This window comes from Monodon monoceros, unplaced genomic scaffold, assembly GCF_005190385.1.
Source record: "Monodon monoceros isolate NGI ecotype Baffin Bay Population unplaced genomic scaffold, NGI_Narwhal_1 Super_Scaffold_9, whole genome shotgun sequence".
Taxonomy (NCBI): Eukaryota; Metazoa; Chordata; class Mammalia; order Artiodactyla; family Monodontidae; genus Monodon; species Monodon monoceros.
The window spans coordinates 30106958-30132370 of NW_021703786.1; the positions used below are offsets into that span (position 1 = coordinate 30106958).

The window sequence follows — 25413 nt, forward strand, 5'->3', positions numbered from 1 at the left end:
AGGGAGTGAGCTCTCCCCTGCCGGCCTCCCAGGGGCAGTTCCAGCAGCCGGAGTGCGTCACAGGCAGCCACGTGTACTGCAGCTGAGCTGGGGCACCTGCTGCGCACCAGCTGCTCTTTACTTCAGACCCTCAAAGACTCTCAAGACTCTCAAGACCCTTGGGCTTGGGTTCCTTAAACCCAGGCTTGACACCATGGAGGCCTGGTATAGGCAAGGATGGAAGAAAATACAAATCCTGAAGGATTTTCACTAATGGTAGTGTGTGATTGGCATCCCATTTCAGATCAGAAAACAGGCACAGAGAGGGTGATTCATCTGAATTCCTGCAGTGGAGCCAGAGCTAAAACTGAGTCCCCAAGAGTCCCAGTCGAGGGCTCTTTGCGTCACACTGTACAGGAATCAAGGAAGGAGGAGGAACAGGGCCAGTGTGGGGAGACACTGCTTTGTGGGCCCCAGAGCCAGGCCTGCCTCCTCCCACATAGCCCTGTCCCTGGGAGGTGGCCTGATTCCATGGCACTGCTGGTGAGCCCTCCAGTCTCAAAACTGTGTTTCCAGTCCCATGTGCACGAGCCTGTGTGCATGTGCCCCAAGCACACGTCTTTCTGCCTGTCCTCACACACAGACGTGCACGCTATTCACGGGGGCCACGTCGGCTTTGTCCCCCCTGTACCCAGAGCCACTGTGGTGCCTGCCAAACCATCGGCTTTGTAGATGCTCGCCTGGGGCTGAGAGGGGACTTCTGGTGTGACCGTCAAGCCCAGTGCTCACTGGCCCCTTGGCTCTCTCTGGACACCAGTGACGGCCCCACCCTCTACCCAGGACCCCCACCTTCCTCGCAGGCGTCCCAGGCTCACTCACCAGTGTCCTCAGAGACGCTCGGCCTCTGGCTGCCTGTCGGGGAGCGGAGCACGTCATCGCTGTACATGAGGAAGCTTTCGTAGTCTTCCCCACTCTGGGCGTCCACGATGGGGATGTCCGGGATGATGGGGACTGCAGGGCGGGAGCGGGTGAGCCAGGGCCCCAGCCTCGGCCTCCTGCCCGCCCCTGTCTGCCCTGTGCCTCCCACCCGCCACTCACTGGACATGGGCCGCTTGGGCTGGGTGGCCAGGTTGATGATGGCCTCCCGCTCAGGCCCCCAGCCTGCGCCGTTGCGAGCCTTGACCGTGTAGCGGTACGGCTGGGACTCCCGCAGGTTCTCAATGAGCAGCGTCCGCTTCTTGGGGCTGTCCACCAGCACCTTCTTCATGGGCCCGATGGGTCCTGGGACAGGGAGAGTGCTTCAGAGGGGTCATCCAGCTTCTGGCCTGGTGCATCCCTGCCTCTGGTGCACCAGGACTGTTGCACAGCCCCTGAACTGCACCCAGGAGTTTGGGGAACAAGTCAGGGAGCGAGCAACTGTTGAAACACAGCTGCGTGCCAAGCCCTGAGAACCTGGGTGTGACTGGCTTAGAGAAGCCTCTGCCAAGTTAAGTGGCAGAGACAGACTAGACTCAAGTCGGCCCCACTGTCACCTCTACCAATTGGTAAAGGGTCCTGCGTCCATGTGCGTCTGCGTGACGCTGGCTCCAGAGGCTTGGGCGCCCTCAGCACCTGTGCCTCCCTGTCCACAACCAAACCCCAAATGCACGGCTGCCCTGGTCACCTGGGCAGGGACGGGAGGAGAGAGGCAGGCCTGAACCTGCACCTGAGGACAGGCTGAGGCTTGTGAGAGCTAAGGGCGAGAGCAGAGGGGAAGCAGCTCTCCTCCACCACACCTAGAAGGGTGGACGCAAGCCCTGGGAGAGAGAAGGAAGAGACCCCAGGCTGCTCTAAGCAAGTTACGGTGCCTAGGCCCCCATGTGACAAGATGGGGCCCTCTATGTTGGAAGACGTCTGGGAGACCAGAAAATGTGCCCGTTCCCAAGGGGTCCAAAGGAGGGCTCTGGAAAAACAACACCTGCTAAGCTTCATGCTGTTTGTTTGCCCCACCGCGTGGCCTGCGGGACCTTAATTCCCGAACCCGGGGATCGAACTCGTGCCCCCTGCAGTGGAAGCATGGATTCTTAACCACTGGACCACCAGGGAAGTCCCTTGATGCTGTTTGGTAAGTAAACAGCTGTGCTCCAAGAATGGGCTGACGTTGGGCTGTCAGCCGGGGGAAGTCTCTAACCGCCCTCTCTCATCTCTGTCCACCAGGGGGAGAAGGGAAGGGGGCCACCCCAAAGTCGCTGATGCCCTCGGGCCTGCCTCTCACGTTCGTGACACAGCGGAGGCCTCAGCAGGCTAAGGCCGTGGGCTGAAACCATCAGTCATCCCTGGGATTAAAGGCTGGGTCAGAAAACACTTCCTGACAGTGGTCCATGGGTGGACCAGGTGTTGTAAACTCAAAATGAGCCAAGGATGTGGTGCAGCTCCTGAGAAGGCTGTGCTTGGTCAGCCAGGCTAGTAAAGGGCAAGGAGCCTGAGACCCAGAACAATCCTGCTGCCCTCTGCCCTGTTGGGCCACCCTGGCGGTGGTAAGCCTGACTCACTTTAGGGGCCACGGGTCCTATTTGGGGGTGGTAAGCTCTCCATCCCTGAGATGGGCCAAACGGAGGTGAGAGCGCAAGGAGAAGGGCCCCGCACCAGGCGAGAGGCGGGACCAAGTTCCCTCAAATAGTTTCTCATCCTGACAACTGGCAGGGGTGGTCCCTCCCCTTTCCAGGACTGGGAGAAAAATGACAGTTCTGCCAGGTGCTTTGGCCTAGGGCTGCCAGATAACAATATTGCATGAAATGTACTAGAAAAATTGTCTGTTAGAAGTTCAGGGCGTCCTCTGCTTTTATTTGCTAAATCTGTCGACTCTACTCCGGCCCTAAGAGAACCGTGTAGAATCGAGCCATTCTAGTTACCTGCGTGGGCAGGCAGCCCTGGACCTGTGACCCCACTGCACATACATAATCTCAGGCCCTCCATCCCTACCTGCCCTGGGAGCTTCTGGGCCTGGCTTTGGAATGCAACTCAGCCCAAACCTGACCACAAACCTAACGATGCCCCAGGCAGTCAGACATATGGGCTCATCCACTGCCCAGGATGCTGTGACCTCCTCCCACTCTTTGCCCCCTCCCTGGGGGCAGAAGGAGAGGTCCAGATCCTTACGGCTGTCCTCGTTGACCAGGCCATAGCAGACCTCATAGGCTGTGATCTCGCCATTGGTCTCGGCCGGCTCAGCCCAGCTCAGCTGGGTCACGGTGGAGGAGACAACATTGAAGGCCAGACGCCCTGGCTCGCTGGGAGCTGGAGGGGGAGGGGATGTGGGAAGAGAGCTGTCAGCCGCAGAGAGGGGGCAGAGTTCTAGGGGGTCGGGGGACAGGGCTGGGCACGCTGGCATCAGGGTAGCTGGGGGGCAGACAGGTGGATGGACAGAAAGGCGAGGCCTCACCTTCCGGGTGAGTGCGACAGGACACCAGGGAGCTGTAGGGGCCCTCGCCCTGCGCCCCGTAGGCGCACACCTTCATCTCGTAGTCGCAGTATGGGTACAGGTTGGTGAGCTCCACCGAGGGCATCTTGCTGTCGAGGAGGTGGGCTTCGGACTCAGAGTCACCCTGGATCCAATACTTCACCTGCTCCCGGGGCGGGGCTGGTCAGTGGGGAGCAGCTGGCAGAGCTGATCGTCCCTCCACTGAGCCCTGCCCTTGTTTTACCCCCTTTGCGCACAGACAGGACCGAGTGACCTGCCAGGTTCACACAGCAGGGCTGGGGCAGGGCAGAGGTGTTTCTGGGGTGGTGGGGCCACAGTCCAGGAACTTGCCTCTCCCCCGGGGCACAGATGGGGGTTCCCCTGTCCACTGAGACCAAGCATGCCCTCTCCTCTCCCTCAAGGGCCCTCTGCCCCCCGGTGGCCCACCTCCCCACTATGTGCCCAGCCTCCCCCATCCACCACCCTCATTGCCCCCCACCTTACCCGGTACCCTGTTGGCTTGCCAGGAGGGGGCAGCCAGTTGAAGTGGATCTTCCGGGACCCAGTGGCCTTGGCATTGGGGTTCTGTGGGGCACCCAGGTCACCCCGGGGGAGTAGGGGTGATGATAGGGTCTGGCCCATTAAGTTCCCGTCCAGTTCATCTGTAGTGGGTCAAACCAGGGCAGGGTAGCCAGCTGAGACACCCCGCTTTTGAGGGGGGCAGGAACCCACCGTCGCCACCAGGGGGCGCCAGAAGCCCAGTTAAAACATCAACGCTCCTTCCCTGCACCCCCCTCAACTGAGACCTGCCAAAGGGGGTCTCTAGAGGGCTGGTGCCCCCATTAGTAAAGCACAGGGCATCCTGCCAAACTTGGGGGTGCCCAGGAGGGTCTCTGGAGGGATGAGAAGGAGGAACGAGTTTGCTCTCTCCCTTTGGCAGCCAAGGGTATGTCCCACGTGAGAACATCTGGCTCCTCCCAACGCCCTCCATCACTCCTGGACCCCAAGACTCCGCCTCCTGCCCCATCTTCTCGGCAAGCCTCCTCTCCGGGTGGGCTCACAGACCCCACTATACAGTTCTCAGGACCCATAAGAACTGTTTCACCCCTTCTGGAAACACCTGCATTTCAGCTGGAATTAAGGCCGAAGTCAAAGGGCTAAGGCCCTTAGTGGTGGGATTCACAGCCAGCAGCAGGCCGGTGGCCACATGACCCCAGCCTCTCTGATTGAGAGTAGGGTTGCCAGATAAAGGCAGGATACCTAGTTAAATTGGAATTTTAGATAAACAACAAACACTTTTTTCGGATAAGTACATCCCAAATAGTGCATGGGACATACTTACACTACAAATGTGGTTGTTACTTACCTGAGATTCAAATTTAACTGAACGTCCTGTATTTTTACTTGCTAAGACTGTCAAGAAGCCCCCAGCCCTGCTTAAGCTGACTCCAGACTCTGCCTACCTTGGTCCCCAATGATAACAGTGGCAGACTGGGGCTGGCCCAGGCGGGCCCCAAACTTGGGGTTGCTGAGTTGGATGTAGAAGCGGCGGGTCTGGCAGCCCCGCAGGAGGGAGTCCATCTCCTGCAGCTCCAGGAGCTTCACCTGCAGCTCCTTCCAGGTCTCCCCAGGTTGGAATAGCAGTTCGCCTTCTGTGGGGATGTAGTCCTGGGAGTGGGAAGGGGTCAGGGTCAGACCAGGCCTGGGAGAATGAGTAACGGCCACACACCCCACCCCAACCTCACAGATAATGCAGAGACCCTCACACACAGACTGTCCCACGTGGACACGGAATGGCTTATGTTTCTACAACACCTCTTGCACGTCAAGCGCATTACAAATATTAGCTTGTTTACTCCTCAGGGCAGTGTGAGGTAGAGATATTATTGTCCCCATTTTACAAATGAGGAAACTGAGGCACACAGAGGTGAAGAAACTTGCCCAAGTTCACACAGGTAGTTGTGGTGGAACCAGCATTTGAACCAAGGCACAGAGACAGGGATGCAGACATGGAGGGTCGCATACAGGCGGGCACTCAGCCGGGGGAGCTGAGATTTGCAGGCCCCAGACAGGGAGGGAGGAACTGTACCCCGCACTGGGGCTCCGAAGTCTGGATCCCACAGCCCCCAGGCCCTGCCTCCGGGGTCGGGTGCTTCCAACATCTCCAGCTTTTTTTTTTCCCCAATGCCCCAGAGCTTTCCTGAGCTCCCGTCACATGACGCCACTAGGTGGCACTGCAAACTAACATTCAATTCCAGGCACTGCTAGCCAGCCGCGCTGTGCAGAGAGGGACAAACTCAAACGCTACAAAAACCCAGAAAGAAAAGCAGGAGTTGCCTGCAAGGCAACTGACCTCAGGGGGGGATGCTTCAAAAATGTCCAGGTGACAAAAGACAAAGCTGGGGAATTATTCTAGATTAAAGGAGACTAAAGACACATGATGACAAAATGCAATGCCATACCCTTGATTGGTTCCTGGATCGGGGGTAAAAAGCTATAGAGGACATTACTGGGACATGTGAACATGGGGGGATCCGAATATGGACTAATTATTAATTATGAGGACAATGTGACATTTCTTAAGTCAGGTAATTCTGTCGTAGTTATGTAGAGTGCCCTTGTTCTTAGCAGGCGCCTGCAGAAGGGTTTAGGGTCTACGTGATGTCTACAACTTACCTTGAATAGTTCAGCCAACAAAAGTAAACCAAACACACTCTCTCTCCCTTTCTTTCTACAGTTATAGAGCTATAGATACATATATATATTCTCTCCCTTTCTCTCTACAGTTATAGAGCTATAAATACGTATACACACACACACACACACACGCATGTATACATCTATATAGAAAGAGAAAAAGAAAGCAAGGTCAATCTACGTAAAGAGTAAATGGGTGCTAATTTTGTTAGTCTTTCCATCTTCCTGTAGGCTGAAGCTTTTCAAAACAAAAAGTTGAGAAATAAAATGTTTTTAAAAATAGTTCAGGGGCTTCCCTGGTGGCGCAGTGGTTGAGAGTCCGCCTGCCGATGCAGGGGACGCGGGTTCGTGCCCCGGTCCGGGAGGATCCCACATGCCGCGGAGCAGCTGGGCCCGTGAGCCATGGCCGCTGAGCCTGCGCGTCCAGAGCCTGTGCTCCGCAACGGGAGAGACCACAGCGGTGAGAGGCCCGCGTACCGCAAAAAAAAAAAAAAAAAAGTTCAATACCAAAGGATCTTTATAAAAGCATAACAGGATAGCCAGAATCTCTATAATATTCAGTGAAAAGTTCTGGGCATACAAATTCCTCTTTGGAGATTTTATGGGGAGCACTGGAGCAGTAATGAGAACTGTTCCTATCGATAAAAAGAAGAATAGGGTGTGTGTCGGGAACGTCTGAGTGCACACCTGCTCCCATGATTGCCAAGTGGGCTGGGCCTGTGGGCCAGTGAGACTAGACTTTATTACGTTTTGAGTGAAGTTTTGATGTGAATATTTTTAGTTTTAAAATGTTGGTAATAGGTGTAAACTGGATAACTAATAAGAACCTACGGTATAGCACAGGGAACTCTACTCAATACTCCGTAATGACCTATATGGGAATAGAATCTAAAAAAGAGTGGATGTATGTATATGTATAACTGATTCCCTTTGTTGTACAGCAGAAACTAACACAGCATTGTAAATCAACTAGACTCCAGTAAAAATTAGTTTAAAAAAACGTTGGTAGTAGGGAATTCTCTGACGGTCCAGTGGTTAGGACTCTGAACTTTCACTGCTATGGGCCTGGGTTCGGGTTTGATACCTGGGTTGGGGAACTAAGATTCCACAAGCCATGCGGCATGGCCAAAAAAATAAAAAATAATAAAATGTTGGTAATAAATTTAGAAAAACAAACAGACCTGTAAGCCAATCCAAGCACACCCACCACCTGGATTGGGCAGTCCCCGGAGACTGGGGCCCAGTGATAAAGGGGACACTGCCCTACCACACGGCCCTCCCTGCCCTGAAGGGCTGCTCCTGTGGCACGGCCCAGAGACAGCCTGCCCGGCAATGACAGCCCAGGGACACGGGGTCTGTGATCCCACGTCAAGAAGCCCCGAGTCCCTGGACAGGGGCAGACGGAGGTGTCTATTTCTCTGTGGAGAGTTTGGCTGTCCTGGTGGATCCTGGGATGTTGGGAGGGGGACATGGATGGTCTGGACATGATGAGACCTTACTCAGGGCATCACTGGCGCTTTTGGTGCCAGTGCAGGGTGGCTTGGCAGGTGGACATGTCCTTGGGAGGCCAGCCAGCGGCACCACCAGCATCCAGAGACTCAGGCAGCCGCCATGTCCTGCTCGCACGGGGCCCTTGGGATGTGCCCTTGACCCCGTGGTGCAGACTCACCCGGTTGCCCTGCGCTGTGTTGTCCCGCGTGCAGTAGGAGACCTGGGACTTGCCGTTGTCCAGGATACGCTGGATGACGGGGATGCGGGCCACATGCTCCCCGCGGCTGACCAAGTACTCGGGCTGCTCAAAGGACACGATCCCACTGGCTGCAAGGAGCCAGGCACCGGTCAGGGGTCTTGGCCACAGTCCCTTCTCAGCCCCCGCCCTCCCTCTGGCCCAGCCCGGCCCAGACTCCAGGAGTCTGCTTGTCACCCCTCTCTGGGGAAGGGCAGAGGATGGGGCTGGAAAAGTCTTCCAGGAAAAGTTGACAAGGCTGGAACAGTGTCCAACTAACATCTTGGAAGGGTCAGGGCAGAGAAAGGAGGCCGGGCAGGGGCAAGACCAGACATGAGAGCTGAGACTGGGTAGGCCTAAGTCCTGGGGTCCTGGAGCAGGTGGGGAGGAGGGGTCAGGGACCAGAACAGACCCTCCGGGCGCCGGAAAGATGGTTATCAACAAGTCCAGGTTCCCCGAGGAACCAGCAGGGAAGGCACCGTGGGTGACGGTGGTGTGACGCCTTGCTCACCCCTCTAGATAGGCTTGGGCAGAGGGAGGCCCCAGTCCCCTTCCTGCTCTGATGCCCTGCCATCCTAGGGGGGCCCCATTCAGTCTCCCAAGTTCAAAGGCCATAGGGGAAGAACAAGGAGAGGGGGATGTGCAATGGCTCCAGGAGGATGTAGCACCCTCTGGTGATTATAAGAGAAGCTCCCACACTGAGTGCTTACTACCAGGCACTGTGCAGAGATGTACAGCCACACACTCCTCACAAGAGCCTGATACCCATTTTACAGATGGAGAAACCAAGGCTCAGAGGTTAAGTCACTTGCCTAGGCCACATGGCCAGGCCCCACTTCCACTTGGATTGAGGAGGAGCAAGGGACCCCAGAGCCTCCCTTTTGGCCCCCCTGTTCCCCCCACCCTGACCGACCTTGCTCCTTGATGATGGTGATGTTGACCAGGCGGCGGCCGAGGGTGGCAGTGCCCGCGGGCACGTCGATGGCCTCCACCAGCAGCTGCTTCTCGTCATCGTCCTCAGGCCGGATGAAGAGAGGCACCCGCACGTCCACCAGCTCCACACCCTCCTGGAACTCCACCATGCCCCGGGCGTCTGGGCGGGCGGTGGGGAGCCGTCAGATGGGGGTCAGGGGGCCGCACAAGGGTGGGAGGTGAGAGGGAGGGGCACAGGGAGCCTGGCCACCTACCCTGGTCTGCAGTGAGGGTGTAGTAGCCAGGGGCCACCTTGAGCTCGTGGAAGGCCCCCTGCTCCACATGCTTCTCCGTCAGCTTCAGCAGGGCCTGCTTGGCCGAGCGGGGCGCCATCAGCACCGTGTCCACAATGGTGTGGTCCTGCCTGGGGGCGGGGTTGGGTGGGGAGGTGTCAGGCTGGCCAGGAGGCTGGCACTTGTCCCACCCCGCCTACCTGTCCTCTCTCCATCAGTGGACAAGATTCTAGGCAGCAAAAAGCAGTCATCAGAACCAGACAGTCCTAGAGGCCCAGGCTGGTCCCAGCATGGTGGGCCACCTCACCCTGCAGCGTCAGCAACCTCATCTGTGAAATGAGGCTACTACTCCCACCCACCTCGCCAGGAAGGGCTGCGGAAGCAAAAGTAGAGTGAGGACAGCAAAGATGTGAAGGGTATAGGCCCTGAAGCCAGACTGCCTGGGTTCAAATCCTGGCTCTCTATCTTACCAGCTAGGTAACCTTGGGCAAGCTACTTAAGCTCTCTGATTCTCGGTTTCCTCAAATATAAAACGGGAATAGTAATGGTATCTACTTGGATAAGATAACCACACACATGAAGCCCTTAGAACAAGGCCTGGCCCGTTGTAAGCACTCAAAATGCTGGTCTAAATGGTTCTTACTGAAGGTGATGTGCTCAGTGAGAGCTGTATTCTGTTACTGCGTACGCAGTTCTGCCCTCTCTGCATGCTGTTCCCACCCCCACTTTTCCCCTGGGGGGGCTGGGACTCGGGGTAGGAACTGGGAAGGAGGTGTGTCACCCACTGGACCATCTTCTTGGCACCCAGCGGTGCCTCCAGGATCAAGGCGTTTGGCGTCGGAGGAGGGCTGCCGCTGGGCACCGGGCTATCCCGGGTACTGGGTAGGGGGCTATCGCCGGCACGAGGGCAAGGACTGGGTCTGCTTGGTTCCCTGTGGTTTTCCTGTTCTAGTACGGGGGCTGGCTTTTGGTGAGGGCTTCATACTGGTATTTGCTCAATGAAGGTCCTACCCAAGGACATACAGACAGCCCTCCTTTCCAGTGGGATGGAGATGGAGATGGAGATTGGGGTGGGGGAGGGGGCAGAGGGGGCAGGTACTTGGGGCTGGTACTACCCCACCTGTGTGTCTTCGACTCACTTTTTCCCGGCATTGGGCTGCTGCCTGTGGAGGACAAAGTGGGGAACGTGAGCCAGGTGGTCCCTGGGGTGGAGGCACGAGCTGCTTGGGGGAGATCCCCTGGCGTTGGCTATATGGGCAGCACCCTCACCCAACACCGGGCACTCAGGACCCACCGGAACTTGGTCTGCTGGAGCTTCTGCGCGCCTGTGATGTGCCTGTACACCTCGTGCAGCTGCCAGACAAGGAAGGGCTGTGAGGCTCGGGCCCTGGGGGAGCCTCTCCACCCAGAGCCATCCAGGCCCAGAGGACCTCTCGGGGTGGGCTGGGGGTGTGGCCATGGGCACACACATTGCCTCCACCCTTCTGGAAGCATTTACAGGGAACAGATCCCAGGATGATCCCAGGCCAGGCACATGTCCAAGGAAGCCCTTCTTTCCTGCCCGGAAAAATCCAGGTTCCCCAGCTGCTTCCCTCTGCTCTCCCGCCACCTGGCTCACACCCAGCCCAGAGATGCCAGCTGCCTGGGATCGGTTTCTTTGGCCCTTACGTTCTCCTCCACTTCCTGGCGCAGCTGGTCACATTCTCGGGTGCCAGGCTTCAGTAGGTTCTCGGTGCAAAGGCGGGCAAGGCGCAGGGACAGCCCGTAGGGCGCTAGGGGCAGGCAGGGAGGGGTGTCGTCAGCCCCCTGCACAGTGGGCACCGCAGAAGCCCCGTCTAGGAGCCATACTTGGATAGGGGAGCACCTGAGGCTGATAGCACCATCAGGAAGGATAGAAGGCAGCCAGGCCTGTGCCTGCACCCCAATACCCAGAGAAAATAGGAATGGTGTGATCCCGGACCTGGGAGCAGCGGTGAACGTGCCCCGGGCCCCAAGGGCAGCACCAGGACCTGCGGTGCCCGGCCCTGGCCCTCACCCAGCTCCGTGGGGCTGATGCCGGCAGCACGCGAGGCAGAGCCAGGCCGCTGCACGTTGGCGGTCTTCCAGCGGACCGTGTCGCGCCCCTTGAGGTTCCCGCTGCGCAGCAGGGGCGTGTCCAGGTGATCCGAGGCCATCAGGTTCGCCCGCAGCATGTAGTGGTCTTCCTTGAAGCCCACCATGTGACCTGCGGGACAGGGTCCTCACACTGGGCCGCTCCCTAGACCTTCCCCACCACACCCCTGCAGGTGGGACCCCGGGGCCTCCCGCCTCTGTTCCAGACTTGGCCCCCGCTTCCCCTCCACCCCAGCTGGAAGGAAGAGCGGGCAGAAGCCCGCCACCCCTGCTGATGCTGGCCCGTACCTCGGTTGCAGCATGGGAGAAGGGCCAGGCAGGCCTAGGAGACAAGGTGGGTGAGGATGAAAGCTGAGACAGCCACCCCAGCCTAGGTAAGCCCCTTCCACCACCAACTGCCACCCATGCCAACGGTCCAGAGGGGGCAAAGGTGCCTTCCCAGACACCAGGATATCCAGGCAGCTGCAGGGGTCTAGGTGTGTGGCACACAAGGTGGGTACACAGAGGGTGATGGGGCAGAGGGTTCCCCAAATGTGTGCCAGGGGACCCTGGTCCTGCTGTATACTCTGGAAAGTAAAGGTTCTGTGATCAAACCCATTTGGGAAGCACGGGATTCCTTCCCCTTATAGTTTCACTATTCATACAACTAGATCAAAGGCTCTGAGAAGTCCTGCAGAGAAGAAACCGTTTTCTCAAATGTATTTGATCACAGAACTCTTTTTCTCTGTAACACACACTAATATCCCACAACGCTGGGGGTTACTGCAGTGTTGTCTCTGCTCCCTACAATTCAGTGTCCCGTGCCATGCCGTCCTCCATGTTTTCCTGTCTCCTGTCTTTCCTCCCCAGTAGACGGTCAGCTCCTGGTGGGCAGAGCCCTTCCTTCCCTGTTAGCTCTTGGACCCTTTGCATGTGGCTGACCCCCGGGCAGGGGCTCCCAGGTATCCAGCCACTGATGGTTGGCAGAGGTGAGAGGCTGGTGTGGGGAGGGCACCAGGGCTGGGCTGAACATGTGGGTTCGCTTGGCCTCTGCCACCTACAGGGACCCTGGTGGCGGGGGGAGACCCTGGGGGAGCCCCCACCTTGCAGCAGGCACAGTACTTCCAGCAGAGCAGGAGCAGCAGTGCCGGGAGCAACAGGAGGAACACGAGCAGGGGAATGAGCCACCAGAAGGTGCCGGGGGGGCAGTCTAGGGAGGAAGGAGAGGAAGTCGGTACCATTTCCCCCACCGGGGTCCGACAGGCCACCCACACGCCCCCGGCCGGCCCTCCAGCTCACCCTTCCTCCTCTGCACCAGGACGGTGCTGTTGGGCCCGGGGGCGCCATCACCCTCCACGGTGTAACTGTATGTACAGTCGTCATCCTCGTCCCGGAAGGAGCAGTACTCCACCACCTCCTCCGCTGCACCCACAGACGGTCGTTAGGGCACCCAACCCCACCCCGGAGCACCTTAGGGCCTGGTGAGGTGGCCGCTCCTCACCACGGCCCTACTCTGGGGCCCAGCCCGCCCATCACAGGGTGGGAGGCACCTTCCTGGGGAAGAACGCAAGTTCCCGGCAAACTGTGCATACAGCTGGGGCAAGGCGGGGGCTGCCCTCCAGGAGCGTCAAAGGCTGCAAATCTGTGCCCGTCCTGGGCATCGCTCAGGAGCTGGGCTTCTACAACGTTTTTCTTTTTTCTTTTCTTTTTTTTTTGGCCACATGTGGGATCATAGTTCCCCGACCAGGGATCGAACCCACGCCCCCTGCAGCGGGAGTGCGGAGTCTTAACCACTGGCCCGCCAGGGAAGTCCCTTCTAGAACACTTCTCTGACCTAGAGGAAAGGAGGCTGTGAGCCCCCACGGCCCAATTATGGGCCTTTGCCGTGTTCATGGCCCTACCCAGCTCTTTGCCCCCTGCCCAAGCCAGAAGCCATCTCCCCAGGTCTGGGTGCCCTGGCCAGACTGTGTGGCCCCTACCTGGGTCTGTGTGACCTGTCTGGGTTCTGTGACCACTCCCAGGTCTGGAACCCCTCTTTCTGGACTGCATGTCCTCAATTTGGATTATGAGCCCCATACCCAGCTCCACAGCCCTGCCCGGATGAGAGACACCACCTACCCCATCGGAAGCCCCCCTGCCTAGTCCTCTCTCCCTGCCCCATACCTTTCTTAAGCTCATCCACCATCTTGACCTTGAAGCTGCACTCCTTACACACGTGCCCCTTCTTTTCACCGGTGCCCCACGCCTGGCACTGCACACAGGACCGCAGGTCCTCACAGAGGCCCAGGCGGATCTGGGTGGGTGAAGAGGGTCAGACGGGCACTGTGTTGGGCGGCGGCCCCTGCCAGGCCCGCTCCCACCACGTCACACCCTCGGGCAGCTCCTCTGGCACCAGGCTCAGCCCCTCTTGTCCGTCTTGCCCCGTGCCTGGGGTCCCCATGCCCATACCCAGTGAATCTGGCCTCACCGCTGAGTAGTTGATTTCGCAGATGGTGTCTGTGTAGAGCGACTGTTGGTTGCAGTGGCAGCGGCCACACTCGCAGTAGCCACGCCCATTACAGACACCCTGAGTCAAGAGGAGGCACCAGTGAGCCAGCTGTGCCCCCACCCCTGCCTGAGAGGGAGGGTGGTCTTGATTGGGGCCCCCTCTACCGCCCCCCACTGTCTGCCTCATGCCCAGGCCTACCCCGTTGCTGTCGATGCAGGTGGCATTGCTGAGAGGACAGTCACAGCTCAAGCCTGTCCAGCCAGGCTCACACACACACTGGCCCATGGAGCAGCGTCCTCGGTCTGCAGAGAAGGGGAGGGGAGGGGAGAGGCACACTTGCACCTGCAGTCCAGGCTGCCCACTGGCTGGAGCTGCCTTGGGAGCTAGGATGTCTCCAGCCAGGGGCAGAGCCATCTCTTCGTCGCCTTCTTGGAACTCCCTTCTCTCCATTTCTCCTGCTCTATTGTGCCCTTCTACCTTCCACTCTGCAGCTGGGGTGATCACCCCAAAACACAAACCCAATCATGTGTCTCCCCTGTTTAAGAACCTCTAATGAGTCCTGGCCAATGCAACAAGGTAAGAAAAAGAAATAAAACATAAGTTTTGGAAAGTTAAGAGATGAAAAACTGTCATCATTTACAAGTATCAGAAACATGCCACAAAATAGCAAGAAGAATCTATAAATAAGTTATTAGATTTCATAAGTGAGTTTAGCAAGGTGGCTGGATACAAGGTTAACATATAAAGAGTTAGAAAATGAAATTAAAAGCACCAGTGAGGACTTCCCAGGTGGCGCAGTGGTTAAGAATCCGCCTGCCAATGCAGGGGACACGGGTTCGAGCCCTGGTCCAGGGAGATACCACATGCTGCAGAGCAACTAAGCCTGTGTGCCACAACTACTGAACCTGCGCTCTAGAGCCCACGAGCCACAACTACTGAGCCTGCATGCCACAACTGCTGAACCCCACGTGCCTAGAGCCCATGCTCCGCAACAAGAGAAGCCACTGCTACAAGAAGCCCGCGCACCGCAATGAAGAGTAGCCCCCGCTCACCGCAACTAGAGAAAGCTCGCACGCAGCAATGAAGTCCCAATGCAGCCAAAAATAAATAAAAAATAAATAAATGTATTAAAAACACACACACACACACACACACACAAAAGAAACACACCAGTGACTCCCTTTTGCCCAAAGGATGAAGTCCAATATCCTTACTAGAATAGGGGTTGATTAACTACAGCCTGTGGGCCAAATCCAGCTCACCACCTGCTTTTGCAAAAGTGTTATTGGAACAGAGCCACACTCATTTGCCTATGTATTGCCTAAAGCTGCTTTCTGCTACAATGGCAGAGCTGGGTAGTTGTGACGGAGACCATATAGCTTACAAAGCTGAAAATATTTAATGTATAGCCTTTTAAGAAAAAGTTTGGACTACACTAAAACTGGACCCATCCTGGACTGGAACCCAAGCCCCTTGCAGTCTGGCCCTGCCTCCTTCCTGGCTGCATCTCCCTCCCCTCCTGTCTCAGCTTGGCCTGTGCCAAATGTCTGCCTTTCTCCAGACGTCCTGGGTTCTCCCTTCATTTCTCTGAGCACACCCTGGGGTGCGCAGGTGAAGAGAAGAAATGGCAGACAAAAGCAAGAACGGAGGAAAGGGTAGAAAAGCAGGGTCTTGACGCCCCGTGGCAAGTATACAGTTGGGGCTTAATAAGTATTTGGTGAGTGGATTTTCATTCATTCTCCTCCATTTACCCATTCAGTACTTCCATATGGCCCCTGTGGGTTCTGTGACCCCTGCCCAGCTCCGGAAGCCCTGGCCAGGCTATGTACCCATGGCCTGGGCCCACACTGTGTTAGGCCCTGTGGGGCTACAGAGGATGCATTACTCCAGGCCCTGTCTGCTAGAGATGTAGCATCTTCCGAGAGAGGAAAGATCGCCATGCCATATACCACCGATCACTGAGGTTGAGCTGGGTGGTACCCACTCTAGTGGGATGGGAGAGTGGAGAAGCGGGTGGGCACGGGCAGGAGGACCTCAGGGGGACATTCCACAATGGGGATTTCATGCTGGCGGGGGCCTTGGGCATCAAGTTTGTGGAGGAGGAGAGAGGTCCATGTTGGGGCTGGACTTAGGAGAGGCACTCAGGGAATCTGGAGGAGGGCTGGGCCTGAACATGGGGGTCCCGACTCCCAGCGAGGCTCTCCCAACATGGGTTCTGATGGCAGAGCCAGAGGCGGCGGGCAGGGGCTGGACACCCAGGCCACCCTCTCGGCTTCACCCCACCTGGGCCAGTAGCTCACCGTTGCAGAGGAACCCGGAGGCACGGGGGCACTGGAAGTTGTCGTATTCACAGAATTGACCCTCATAGCGGCCGTCACCATAGCACACGCAGTGGCCGCACTGGCACTCGCCCTGCCCCGAGCACAGCTTGTCCTCACCCTCCCGCTGGCAGGGCGCCAGGTCGCTCAGGGAGCCAGTGGAGCAGTTACAGGTCTTGCCGCTCCTGCGGGAGAAGCCAGTCACTTCTGCACGGCACAGCAGGAAGGCTTTCACCATCCCATTTTACAGATGAGGAAACTGAGGCTCTAAGTGGGCCCCTGTGGGTCTGAGTTACGTAGACAGCAGGGGCTGAGCTGAGACTCAAACCTCAGTCCCCTGAGACCCTCCTCCTATCCCTTCCTCAAGTCATGACAAACTTATTCAATGTCTTGAAGCTTGAAAAGCCCTTACTCTTACTAACATTCTCTTATGACCCCCTTCTGCTCAGGTAACAGGTGCCCATGGCTTAGATACTAAAGGCCCAAAAGGGATGGAGGGTAAAGTACGTCTCCCTCCTGTGTCCGACCCACAACACCCTAACGGCCACCACTGCCCTGATTCTTACACATATTTCCAGCGGTAATCCTATATATCCATATATTTCTTTTTATTTTTTGGCCACGCCATGCAGCTTGCGGGATCTTAGTTCCCTGACCAGGGATCGAACCCGGAGCCCCGGCAGTGAGACCGCTGAGTCCTAACCACTGGACCACCAGAGAATTCCCATATCCATGAATTTCAAAGTGCTTTGAACCGAATCCACCTGCCAACTAGACATACCCCTTTCCTAGCCCTTTCTATGCCCAGCTGCCAACCCACCCTCAGCAGCCTACTTGGTGTGCCCAGCCCCTTCTCTGGGAGCTGCTGGCATCCTGGGTGCTGGCTTCACCCTCCCACACTCACCAGCCCTCATTGCACACACAGTGTCCGCACATGAAATCCCCGTTGAAGCTGCAGCGAGATGACCGCTCCTCTTTTTGCTGGAATGAAATCATGGTGGGGTGGCTGGCGGGGTGAGGGATGCTGGACGCTGCCCCTCAGGGAACCCCGAAAGGGAGTTGTGGCCACAGGATGCTCTGCTGTGTTACTCAGGGCCCTGGGGTGGTCGGCTTAGCCTCTCCCTCCCTCCGCAACCTGGCGGGGCAGCATCATACCAGCTCACAGGAGCACACGTCACAGACGATGTCCACGTCCATCTTGAGGCCATTGGAGAAGGAGGGCTTCAGATGGATGTTGCCCTTCTGGTCCGCTTCTGGCAACTGGCACACGTGAGTCCCGTCCAAGTCCTCGATAGCCCGCAGCTGCACTTGGTATGTGCCCTGCAGGGACCCCACTGTCAGGCAAGGCAGGCCTGGACAGACCACCAGGGGGCAGTTGTGCCTGAAGTCTCTAGGCCCTCAAGCTCCAGGGGTGTGTCTGGCCCCTGACACCCAGCTCCCTGCCCGCCCTTCCTCAGGGCTGCGAACTTGCTCCCTCCAGGCACAGCCACGGTAACAATAGCACCAACAGTAACCAGGGTTGCTTTTGGCCCATTCACTCATCTTAGCAACCCTGAGCTCCAAGCTGATTGGCCTCCACTCTACAGATGAGGACACGCCAAGGGGCTGATCCAGAGGGCTTCAAACCAAGATCTGACTCCGGAGGCCATGCTCTGGACCTCTGTTCAGGTAGACCCCGCCCCGCAGGGCGCTGTGCCCGTCCTCCCCTGCCCCGGGACCCCCACGGAGGCGTACCACTTCCCCCCGCCGGATGAGAAAGGACCCAGTGTTCGTCTTCTGGAACATCCTGGAGGTGACCTCTGTCCGCAGGCCTCGGGGGCTTTCCAGGGCCCGGATGTCCAGGTTGGAGCGGATACGCTAAAAGAGAGCAGGCGATCAATGGCCTGGGGGTACCCCGGGCTCACCCACCCTGGCCTGGCCTGTCTGTGCTGCATTCCCACCTACACGGAGGCCTGGGGTGCTGGCGGGGGTCGGGGGTGGGGGTGGGGGTCAAGGGAGAAGAGTCTGCAGGAACCTGGGGCCAGGCCCAGGGGGCGCTCCTCAAGGACTGCAGAAGACCCTTCCTCCCTCCTGTCCTATTTCCCAGTCCTCTGCCATTCAGCCTTCTCTCCAGCCCCGCCCCAGAAAGGCTCAGACTCCAGAGCCCTCACGTTGAAGGCATCCTGCAGCAGATCCACGATGTTGGAAGAGTCCTCCTGCAGCACCCCCAGCGAAGAGACAGGAAAATACGAGGATAGCTTCTGCAGGAGAAAATGCCAGGCCGGGGCTCAGCCTCCCACAAGGGTCATCTCTTTGAATCCAGACAACACCTCTGGGGTTCGCTCACCTGGCAGATGGGGAAGCTAAGGCCTGGCGCCTGCTGTGCGTTCCAGAGCCTGTGCTCTCAGCCCCCACCTGCTTGGGAGGGGGGGCTGGGGAATGGGCACGTGGACTCCTCTTCCCACCAGGGCCCATCCCAAGTTTCGGGGAGGAAGGGAGGAAGGCAGATGGGGGTGTCTGAGAAGTTCCACGGACCCTCCCGTCCGCCCCCATCCTGCCCCGTGAGGCCCCGGCCCCCGCACCTCGTAGTAACTATAGGAGTAGTTGGTGACTGCGAAGATGGGGATGATGTTGTGCCGGTCGAGCAGGCGCACCAAGGTGGGCACCGACGGGTAGTCCTGTGTCCCGTACTGGGTGTAGGTGCCCGTGGTGTCCAGGTGGCACTCCTCGTCGTTGCGCCTCATGATGCCAGCCAGCACGTTGGCGCCATCCGCCTCGTAGTGGAAGGCCGACTCGGTAGAGAATACCAGCAAGTGGGTGCTGTCGGGGCGCCAGCCGATGTGCCTCTGGGGAGAGCGAGGAGGGGTGCCCGTGGAGCAGGGGACACTCGTCACAGCGTCGTGCACAGTGACAGCGAAAGCACGTCCCGACACGGGGCTCAGCGAGGATACAGGATTAACAGCCTGACGACCCCATGAATGACGCACGTGACAGACAGCACATGAGTGATGACGGGGATAAACAGAAACCAGCGATGGGAAGTGGGAAACAGAAGCAGGGGCTGTGCCCACAGTGGGCGCCACGCAAGATGTGAACCAGGTTCATGCAGCTGTCCCCACAAGGTCTTAACCACTCTGCGAGAATATCTCAATTGCACAGAAAAATGTACACCATGCAGCATTTAACGGAAGAGTTAAAATAGGTACAGCAAGCGGCATGTGGCAATTCGTTTGAGAAATACATGGGATCGGGGCTTCCCTGGTGGCGCGGTGGTTGGGAGTCCGCCTGCCAATGCAAGGGACACAGGTTCGTGCCCCGGTCCGGGAAGATCCCACATGCCGCAGAGCGGCTGGGCCCGTGAGCCATGGCCGCTGAGCCTGCGTGTCCGGAGGCTGTGCTCCGCAACGGGAGAGGCCACAGCAGTGAGAGGCCCACATAACGCAAAAAAAAAAAAAAAAAAAAAAAAGAAATACATGGGATGATTTTGAAAACCATGTATTACAAGAGAAAATGTTTATGACAGCATTAGGTGAAAAAAAGAAAAGCAAGTTTCAGAACTATACATACACTGATTCCAACTATATAAAATAAGGAAAAGGGAACAAAATATGCTGGTGGGGTATCAGTGGCCGGCTGTCTGATGGTGGTGAAATTATGGGCAATTTCTGTTCTTTGTTTTCCAAATTGTCTGTAATATGGATACATTATTTTCATTTTTATTTCTTATGTTTTAATTTTGTTTTATTTTTTGGCCACACCATGTGGCTTGAGAGACCTTAGTTCCCCGACCAGGGGTGGAACCTGGGCCCCCGGCAGTGCAAGTGCTGAATCCTTAACCACTGGACTGCCAAGGAATTTTCTTTTTTGTCTGTGGATACATTATTCTTTAAATGAAAAAACTGATGTGCACATAAAAAGAAGTGCCCTCTTCCAGCACAGTTGGAGACGGGTATTAACAGGGAGGTTGGGTGGGAAGCTGGCCTCAGGGCACTGAAGATTCCAGAATCCCAAGACTCATGTCCGCCTCACTGGCCAACACAAAACCAGGCTGTGACTGCTCAGGCCCTGATACCTCTAAACTTGGATTGGAATTGAGGGTCCCCCAGTGGGTCTGAGCTTGTCTTAGGGGATGGAGGCCCCAGCCTGGTACCAGAGCAGGCCAGTGGGCAGCTCATGCCCTTGTTGAAAAGCACAGCCGGGTCTAGGCCGGCAGGACCTGCCCCGGCACTCACGGTGCACACGGCCGTCTGCAGGATGGCATCGAAACCTCCTTCGGGGGCGTCCAGGTTGCCTGAGATCCGCTCTCCCTTTAGCTTGTTCCGGAACTCCTCCACGTCTTCCGTCAGGCTGATGACGTTTTTGAAGGAGAAGGGGGGGTCACTGTTGGGCCAGGGCTCCTTCAGCCTGGGCGGAGGTGGGAAGGAGAGAGTCAGGGAGGGAGAAAGTCAGGGGAGAAGACGCCCACAACCCCCTGCCCACCCTCTCTAGGGACCGCCCCTGTGGCTCATTTCAACCTGAAAACTTCGAAGTGCTTGGGTGGAGAGGGCGTGGGCCACCTGGCCAGGACCCCTGCCCCCTTGGTCACTCACTTCTCGGGCCTCATGTCTGTCTGAGGGACGCTAACTTTGTCCACGAACTTGCCAAATCCAATCGTGTAGTCGCTGGTGAGCTGCCTCAGGACCTGGGCTAGGCATCAACAACAAAAAAAGAGGGGACAGCTGAGCCCCAAGAACCCCACATCAACACAGGGGCCGGGGGCTGGCTTGGGAAGGAGGAAGAGGAAGAACAACTTATTGTCAACACTTTGCATGTTGGGCATCCGCTCACGCACATGACAGCCCTTGTCCTTATTTACAGATGAGGGAAATGGGACTCGGGGGACCCAGAGTTGTGCACGCAGCTAGTTGCAGGGTGCGGCCAGGGAGCTGGACCGGCCGTCTGCAGAGCTGGGAGTTAACCTCAGCCTCATGGCAGCTGGCGCCCTCCGTGTCAGCACCAGAGGAGGGACTACCTTGGCAGTCCAGTAGCTAGGACTCTGAGCTTCCACTGCAGGGGGCGCGGGTTCAATCCCTGGTCGGGGAACTAAGATCCCGCAAGCCACGAGGCGCACCACATCCAAAAAATCAAAAAGGACCAGAGGGCTCTGGTTCCCACCCGGCTGGGGCCTTCTCTGCACTCCCGAGTGGTTATTGGGGTCTGCACAGGACCCGCCTCTGAGAATGGGGGGAAGGAGTTCTTGGGGTGCTCAGATGTCCTGTCCTTCCTTGAGGAGTGGGTGCAGCTAGCCTGAGCCCTGGCCTCCTGAGCAGGTGTCCAGCCAGCTGGGGGAGGCCACTCTCTCCACGCCCTGCCCTGCTGTCTTCCGCGCCGTACCCAGATCCTGCCCCATCTTCTTGAGGTTGTCCAGATCGTCAGACATGGAGTTGGAGAAGTCCATGAGGATATACAGGTCCATGGGGCTCTCCAGGGGCTCAAACACCTGCAGCTCAAAGCGCTGCTCCTCTCCCGGCCGCAGCCGCACCCGCAGCCCCTGGGGGGACACCTGGCTACGGTGCAGGGTGGTGTCGATCTGCGCTTCCTGTGTCCAGGGGAGGGGGACACCTGGCTGGAGGGTCTCTCCAGATCTGATGGAGATACCTCTCAGCTCAGCCAGGGGACACGATAACCTCCCACAAACAGCCAGCCTTGAGCTTGGAGGGCCCAGCCCCCCCGACCCCCACTCTGGGCACCTCTGTGATCTCGAAGCTGCTCTCCATGACCACCATGCTCTCCTGCCGGCAGCCCGCAGCCAGCAGCTCTGCCTGGGTGTTGCAGCGCCGTTCCTTGAACATCTGGCCGGAAGGAGATGGAGTCAGGAGGGCAGTGCCCTTCCCCTGGCTGTCCTAACACTGGATTTATCCTGTACCCCACCACCCCGATCTTCCTGACCCTTGCCTGTTCTCCCACGACCGCCTGGCCTGAGGCTGGGCTGAGGGCGGGGCAAGTGTGGGCCAGAGCCCAGGCGTGGGGTGTAGCAGGGTGGGGCACGCAGGTTGGGAAGGTGGCCCAGGCTAGGCCCCAGCGGCATCACACCTCGTCCGTGCAGTAGGCGCAGTCCCTGTCCACGCGGATGCACTCCGTGCAGCTCTTCACCTGGGCCTTCTTGCAGCGGTTCGCTGGGGAGCAGAGATGGGCGTGCCCACTGAGATGCGCCTCACCCACTGCCAAGCCCTTCCCTTGTGCAACCTCATTTGAAAGAGGTGGGGATTCTCTCCCGATTTACAGAGCGGGAAATGGAGGCCAGCAGGTACGCGGTCAGTCCCAGGTAGCACAGCTAGAAACCCGCAGAGCCAGATCTCAAACCTGGACTCTCCACTCAAGTCTGGAGGCAAGGATGGTGGGGGCCGAGACCGAGGCGCTGGCGGGGACACCCTAACCACCCCCCTCACCTGCTCCTCCAGGGTAAAAGGGACTCTGTCTTGTTTATCACTGTGTCCCCAGTGCCTAGCCCAAGCCCCGCACACAGTGAGTTGTTAGTAAATAAATGAGGTAAAACTCCAATTTCTCCAAAGGTTGGGATTCCCTTTGGTTTTGTTCAGTTAAAATCACAGTAAGGACCTATTATGTGCACTAGTGGGTGGTCCCCTGGGCTCCAGGCAACGGTGCACTGTCAATGTTTAGCAAGGGCTCCGGCGAGGGCGGGGAAGCCCTGACTTGCAGCCTTTGCCAATTTCCAGGGTGTAAATGTTCCCACCATGGTCTATTTCAAGCTATCAGCATGACCTCCACTGACAGGCAAAATTTCATCAGTAGGAGCGGGCTCCAGCCCTTTGCCGACTGCAGACACTCCCAGAGCAGGCGATGATCACCTTTCTCTCCTCCAAATTCCTCTAAAACTTTTCAACTCAGCTTTCCAAGCCTCAGTACATCCTGCGAGCGCCTCCATTCTCTGAGTGGACGTCTTCTCCCTCCTCTAGACCAAGTCTCCTTCCTCCCCTGGGTGTTCTTGGGCCATACGGCTCAGGCTCATGGCTCCCCAGCCTTCAAAGTGGGTGGTGGTTGTTTGTTGAATGGCTGAGTGAGTGTCTGGGTAAGACACTCCATGAGAGCCCCCTCCCTCGCTTAAGGGCAGTGCCTTGGAAGTTGAGCCCCCACCACAGAGACGGGTGTTGCAGGGGTGTGTCCGACTCACCCATGTCCCCGGGGAAGCTGGCGCTCAGCAGGGCTGCCAGCAACAGCCTGGTCCACCAGCTGGGATGCGGCCCTGCCATCCTCTTCCTCCTGTATAACAGCAACAATCGACATACCATGCCTGACAGCTCTGGTCCACGTGTCAACTCACTGGGTCCCTGTCTAAGCTCCATCATTCCCATTGCACAGATGTAGAAACTGAGGCTCTACAGAACTTTAGTGATGTTCCAAGGCCACCTGGCCTGCAAGTGGCAGGGCCCAGGGCCCCTGACTCCTCTTTTCCACTGCCCCCTTCCTTGTCGTCTCTGGAGTGGCCAGATGCCCTGCAGGCCTATGCCCTGCCCAGGGAGGCCCCCACCCTCTCACCACTGAGGACTCTGGGCTCTGAGCCTGTCCCAATGCCAGGTCTCTTGTGCTGATCTCCCCGAGGGCAGAACAGGGCTTATTCCGCCTTTGCCTTTCAGACCCCAGTGGCCTGGGTCAGGCTTGGCAGGGACAGGGCCACCCTAGAGGGTCCTGGCTCCGCCTTCCTGTCCCCTCTCTGTCCTGGCCCACTTGCCTCTTGGTGAGAGGGTACAGCCGGGAAGAAGGGGGCCCCTCCCAATATCTGGGGCCTGAGAAAGGAAGGAGGAGGCTTGTTGCACTCAGCTAAGTTCTACAATGGCTGCCTGTCCCATCAGAGGAGGGGTCCCCACCCTACTCCCCACCTCTGCCTGCCCCAGAGTTGAGTTTTGGGGGCCCCTGAGCAGATCGCCCTTTCAAAAATTAGCCTGGAGCTAGATTACAAGCCCCTCCTGCCCACTCACACACACACGCATTGCCAGCCACCCCAGGAAACCCATCTGCCTTTGGTTCACCGTTAAACCATCTCAACTCATTAGTGACCTTCGGGGCAGGCACCGGCATCCCTGAGGCCTTTTAAAAGATGGGTATGGGGACTTCCCTGGTGGCACAGTGGATAAGACTCTGCGCTCCCAAGGCAGGGGGCCCGGGTTCGATCTCTGGTCAGGGAACTAGATTCCACATGCATGCCTCAACTAAGGAGCCCACGTGTGGCAACTAAGACCGGGTGCAACTAAATAAATATTTAAAAAAAGAAAAAAAAAGATGGGTATGTACAGCAAGAAACTAGTACAACATTATAAAGCAACTATACTGCAATAAAAATTTAGGGGCTTCCCTGGTGGCGCAGTGGTTGAGAGTCTGCCTGCCGATGCAGGGGACACGGGTTCGTGCCCCGGTCCAGGAGGATCCCACATGCCGCGGAGCGGCTGGGCCCGTGAGCCATGGCCGCTGAGCCTGCGTGTCTGGAGCCTGAGCTCCGCAACGGGAGAGGCCACAGCAGTGAGAGGCCCGCGTACTGCAAAAAAAAAAAAAAAAAAAGCAAACAAATAAATAAAAGATGGGTAGCCTGCTGAAGAGAAGGGGCTGGCCATAGCCACCAGGCCTGCAGAGTTGACGTTAGGACCCCCTCCTCTTTCTCTAGAACGAGTCACCCAGCAGCCCAAGATTATGCCATGCCTACTGGCCCTCCCTCCTTGGATCTTTGCTCAGTCCTTGGCTTGTGGGGCAGGGGCAGCCCCAGGCTCTGGGAGACTGAGGCCCCCAAATGGCTGGGGAGACCCGGGGGCGGGGGGGCGTTGCAGGAAGGCATTGCCTCCGTCGCTCCAAGGCAGGTGGCTCCCAGGAGGCACTAGCAGCTCCAACACATCGCAGGCAGAGCCTGCTGGGAAGGAGCCACCCTCTAAGAGGGGCCTGGGGTAAGGGAGCTCTGAGCCAGCCAAGGGGGTGCTTCTTGGAGGAAATGAATTTCCTGCAGCCTTGGGGCATAGGCACCACACCCACACACCACACAATATAGGCTGCCTTACCCAGGCTTCCCAGGGGCACCATTACATACACAGGTACAGACACTGGAGGGCCCAGCCCAGCTTTTACTCACCCTCCTGTGCCCCCAGGCTGGGCACACAGTGGGCTAGTGCCCAGCACTTCATGTACATAATTGCCATTTAATCTGTACAGGAACCAGTGGGGATGATTGCATTGTCCCCATATCCCGGGTGAGACCCGGGCAGCGCACACCCCCCATTTAGCCTTCACTTTATACTCGGAGGCTCTAAAGTGGCAGCTGGGGACTAGTTATGCACTCAGGAGTGTTGTGTTTGACTCAACTTGTGTTTAAAAAGTTTTTTGTTTTTTGTTTTTTTTGGCCTCCCTGCACAGCTTGTGGGATCTTAGTTCCCCAACCAGCGACTGAACCCGGGCCCCGGCAGTGAAAGCGTGGATTCCTAACCACTGGACCACCAAGGAAAATCCCTAAA

General features: G+C 57.5%; 1 protein-coding gene across 4 annotated transcripts in view; it reads right to left on the reverse strand.

Moving 5' to 3' along the window:
* ITGB4 (integrin subunit beta 4) overlaps window positions 1-25413 on the reverse strand; it is a 31765-nt gene that overhangs the window by 4079 nt on the left and 2273 nt on the right. For all 4 annotated transcript variants that reach the window (XR_003792020.1, XM_029212548.1, XM_029212547.1 and 1 more), the window contains exons 3-33: window positions 23094-23182; window positions 21995-22077; window positions 21652-21753; window positions 21296-21500; window positions 20512-20608; window positions 20155-20326; window positions 18505-18768; window positions 18094-18183; window positions 17678-17800; window positions 17099-17263; window positions 16848-16924; window positions 15926-16128; window positions 13824-13927; window positions 13605-13703; window positions 13301-13430; window positions 12437-12559; window positions 12241-12347; window positions 11447-11480; window positions 11082-11270; window positions 10715-10818; window positions 10341-10399; window positions 10186-10209; window positions 9029-9177; window positions 8755-8934; window positions 7785-7933; window positions 4882-5086; window positions 3923-4080; window positions 3401-3581; window positions 3118-3255; window positions 1078-1260; window positions 859-990 (exon numbers count right to left, since the gene is read on the reverse strand). Coding sequence is in view for 3 of the 4 variants with exons in the window: in XM_029212548.1 (XP_029068381.1) it covers window positions 859-990; window positions 1078-1260; window positions 3118-3255; window positions 3401-3581; window positions 3923-4080; window positions 4882-5086; window positions 7785-7933; window positions 8755-8934; window positions 9029-9177; window positions 10186-10209; window positions 10341-10399; window positions 10715-10818; window positions 11082-11270; window positions 11447-11480; window positions 12241-12347; window positions 12437-12559; window positions 13301-13430; window positions 13605-13703; window positions 13824-13927; window positions 15926-16128; window positions 16848-16924; window positions 17099-17263; window positions 17678-17800; window positions 18094-18183; window positions 18505-18768; window positions 20155-20326; window positions 20512-20608; window positions 21296-21500; window positions 21652-21753; window positions 21995-22077; window positions 23094-23172 (4108 nt within the window). In the remaining variant the exon portion in view is untranslated. The remainder of the gene's footprint in view (window positions 1-858; window positions 991-1077; window positions 1261-3117; window positions 3256-3400; window positions 3582-3922; window positions 4081-4881; window positions 5087-7784; window positions 7934-8754; window positions 8935-9028; window positions 9178-10185; window positions 10210-10340; window positions 10400-10714; window positions 10819-11081; window positions 11271-11446; window positions 11481-12240; window positions 12348-12436; window positions 12560-13300; window positions 13431-13604; window positions 13704-13823; window positions 13928-15925; window positions 16129-16847; window positions 16925-17098; window positions 17264-17677; window positions 17801-18093; window positions 18184-18504; window positions 18769-20154; window positions 20327-20511; window positions 20609-21295; window positions 21501-21651; window positions 21754-21994; window positions 22078-23093; window positions 23183-25413) is intronic.